This window comes from Notechis scutatus, unplaced genomic scaffold (assembly GCF_049901735.1).
Source record: "Notechis scutatus isolate UNSWTSFEM ecotype Mainland unplaced genomic scaffold, rNotScu1.2 NSCUCTG98, whole genome shotgun sequence".
NCBI classification, from domain to species: Eukaryota; Metazoa; Chordata; class Lepidosauria; order Squamata; family Elapidae; genus Notechis; species Notechis scutatus.
The window spans coordinates 35,001-37,813 of NW_028263135.1; the positions used below are offsets into that span (position 1 = coordinate 35,001).

The following is a 2,813-nucleotide window of genomic DNA, read 5'->3' on the forward strand; positions in this document are numbered from 1 at the left end:
GAGATGGAGAGAGGTTGATATAATTGGAGAGAGATAGAGACAAGGGGGAGAGAGATGGAGAGATAGCTATAGATGGAGAGAAAGACATGGAGAGAAAGAGATAGATAGATAGATAGATAGATAGATAGATAGATAGATAGATAGATAGATAGATAGATAGATAGATAGATAGATAGATAGATAGATAGATAGATAGATAGATAGATAGATATAGATGGAGATATAGATGGAAAGAGAGATGGATAGATAAATAGATGGGATATATAGATTTAGATGGAGAGAGAGATGATAAAGATAAATGGAAAGATAGATGGATAGATAGAGATAGATGGAGAGATAGATATATAGATATACATAATAGATAGAGGAGAGAGAGAGAGAGGAGAGAGAGAGAGAGATGGAAAGATGATATAATGGGAGAGATAAATGGAGAGAAGGGGAGAGAGATCTGGAGAGATAGGTATAGATGGAGAGAAAGAGATAGAGATAGATAGATAGATAGATAGAGATCGAGAGGTGTTGATATAATTGGAGATATAGCTATAGATGGAGAAAAAGAGATGGAGATGAGAGATAGATAGATAGATAGATAGATAGATAGATAGATAGATAGATAGATAGATAGATCAAGTGGCAGGAAAATCAGGAGATTTAGGCAGTTCAAATGAGTATCAAGATTGATTGCAAGCTTAAGCTCCCTACAAGAATCTGACCTACTAACGGTCAGGGGGGAAATGAGCGGGAGATAAGAAAGGCAGTCAAGGTTAGCTGGATTGAGGTCGCTTGTGAGCACACAGGGATTCTTAACTGATGACGCCTTTGACCCCGGTCATCTACAGTGCTCCTGATCAGTGCCCCTGCTTCTCTCTCTTCCCCCTTTGGGTTTGTAGGGCCCGAATGGCGGATCGTCCTGGTGGGCAAAACCGGCATGGGGAAAAGCGCGGTGGGCAACACCATCCTGGGAATCCCGGTCTTCGAATCCGAGATATCGCCTGTCTCCCTCACCCAGACTTGCCAACGGGAGGAGGCCCTGCTGAACAGCCGGAAAGTGGTGGTGGTGGACACGCCAGGCTTCCTCGACACGGCTCGTCCTGAGCTGAAAACCTCGGCCGAAGTGAGGAAGTGCATCAAGTTTTGCCCCCCGGGCCCCCATGTCATCCTGCAGGTGATCCGCCTGGGCTGCTTCTCCCAGGACGAGAAGGACGTGGCGCGCTTGATCAAGGAGATCTTCACCTTGAAGGGCAAGGATTACACGATCATTCTCTTCACCCACAAGGAGGATCTGGAGGGCAAAACCCTGGAGAAGTTCATCACCGAAGGCAATGTGGGCCTGAAGGAGCTGGTGTACCAGTGTGGCAACCGCTTCCTGGCATTTAACAACAAGGCTGAAGGCGCAGAGCGCGAAGCTCAGGTGGGCCAGCTGATGGCCATGATTGATGCACTGGTGCAGAAGAACCGCACTGCACCTTGCTACACAGAGGAGATGCTCAAGGATGACAAGGAGCATTTTGCCAAAAACTGGGACTTTTCCTGGCTGTGTCCTTTGCTTTGAGGAGGACGGCGGCGAAACGCTCGGGCCAGCTTCCAGACGCTGCAACGGCAACTCCACGGATCGTCTTTTGCTCGTCTCCTCCCGCTTCAGCTTTCTGCTTCCCGCTCCGGAACTCCCCCACAGGAGAGTTTCATGGCGGAGTTTCCCTGAGCTGATTCCGTCTCCCGAGAAGCTGGTTTCTCCACGGGGTTGAAAGGGGTCCCTCCTTCCTCCCTTCCTTTCCTCATTGCTTCATTCCTCCTTCCTTTCTTCTTTCCTCCCTCTTTTCCTTCCTTCCACCTTTCCTTCCTTCTCCCTTCCCATCTCCTTCTTTCCTTCTCCCTTTCTCCCTCCTTCCTTTTTTCTGTCCCTCCTTCTTTCCTCCCTCCCTCCCCATCTCCTTCCTCCTTCCTTCCTCCATTATTTCTCTCTCTTTCTCTCCTCCCTCTCCCCATCTCCTCGCTTTCCTTCCTCCCTCCCTTCCTTCCCACCCCACCTCCTCCCTTCCTCCGTCTTTCCCTCCCTCTGATTTCCCTCCATTCCTCTTTCCTCCCTCCCCATCTTCCTTTCTCTCCTTCTTTCCTCCCTCTCTCCCTAACTCCTCCCTTTCCTCCCTCCCTTCCTTCTTCCTCCTTCCCTCTCTCCTTCTTTCCTCCCTCTCTCCCCATCTCCTCTCTTTCCTCTTTCTTCCTCCTTCCCTCATCGGTTGTGTGTATGTGTGTTTGTGTTTGTGTTTGCACTTCACAAAAATTCAGCAGCAGGTGTCCGTACACCTTTATTATTTTTAAATTTGCAATAAATCAAATAATAACATTAAAATAAATAAAATAAAATTCATCATATTTACGTTTAACATAATGTGCCGTTCTAATAATTGTTAATCAAATTGCTTTTATTAAGGTGTGATCTCTCCTTATCTTAGGCTATACTGCACTACTAGCTCAATACCTGTGCTTTGCTACAAAACTATGTGAGGCTTTTTGTTTGGGCCGGGGGGAGGGGGGGTTGGACTGGATGACCTCCAAGATACCTTCCAACTCTTATTATACTGTCATTCTGTAAAAAGTCTCCGGCTTGAACAGTCCCGACTCTGTCCTTCGGTAATCGGGCTGTGACCGTCCAAAATGCGAGTCGGTTTGCGAGCATCTGAATTTTGATCCTGAGGCCACGGGGGTTGCTGCGACAGTCCTGAACATGAAACGCACATTCCGTAAGTCCCTTTCCTTCCAGTGCCGTTGTCATGCAGAATGGTCACTAAATTCACCTCTTGTTAAGTCGAGGA

The 2,813-nt window shown here is 47.6% G+C and overlaps 1 protein-coding gene across 1 annotated transcript in view; it reads left to right on the forward strand.

Annotated features, from left to right (window-relative positions):
- The window catches only part of LOC113428691 (GTPase IMAP family member 9-like), an 11,072-nt gene extending 8,809 nt beyond the window's left edge, over window positions 1-2,263 (forward strand). The window contains exon 3 of the mRNA XM_087948718.1: window positions 891-2,263. Within this exon, the coding sequence (XP_087804844.1) occupies window positions 891-1,552 (662 nt within the window). The 3' untranslated portion in view covers window positions 1,553-2,263. The remainder of the gene's footprint in view (window positions 1-890) is intronic.
- The last annotated feature ends 550 nt before the right edge of the window (window positions 2,264-2,813 follow it).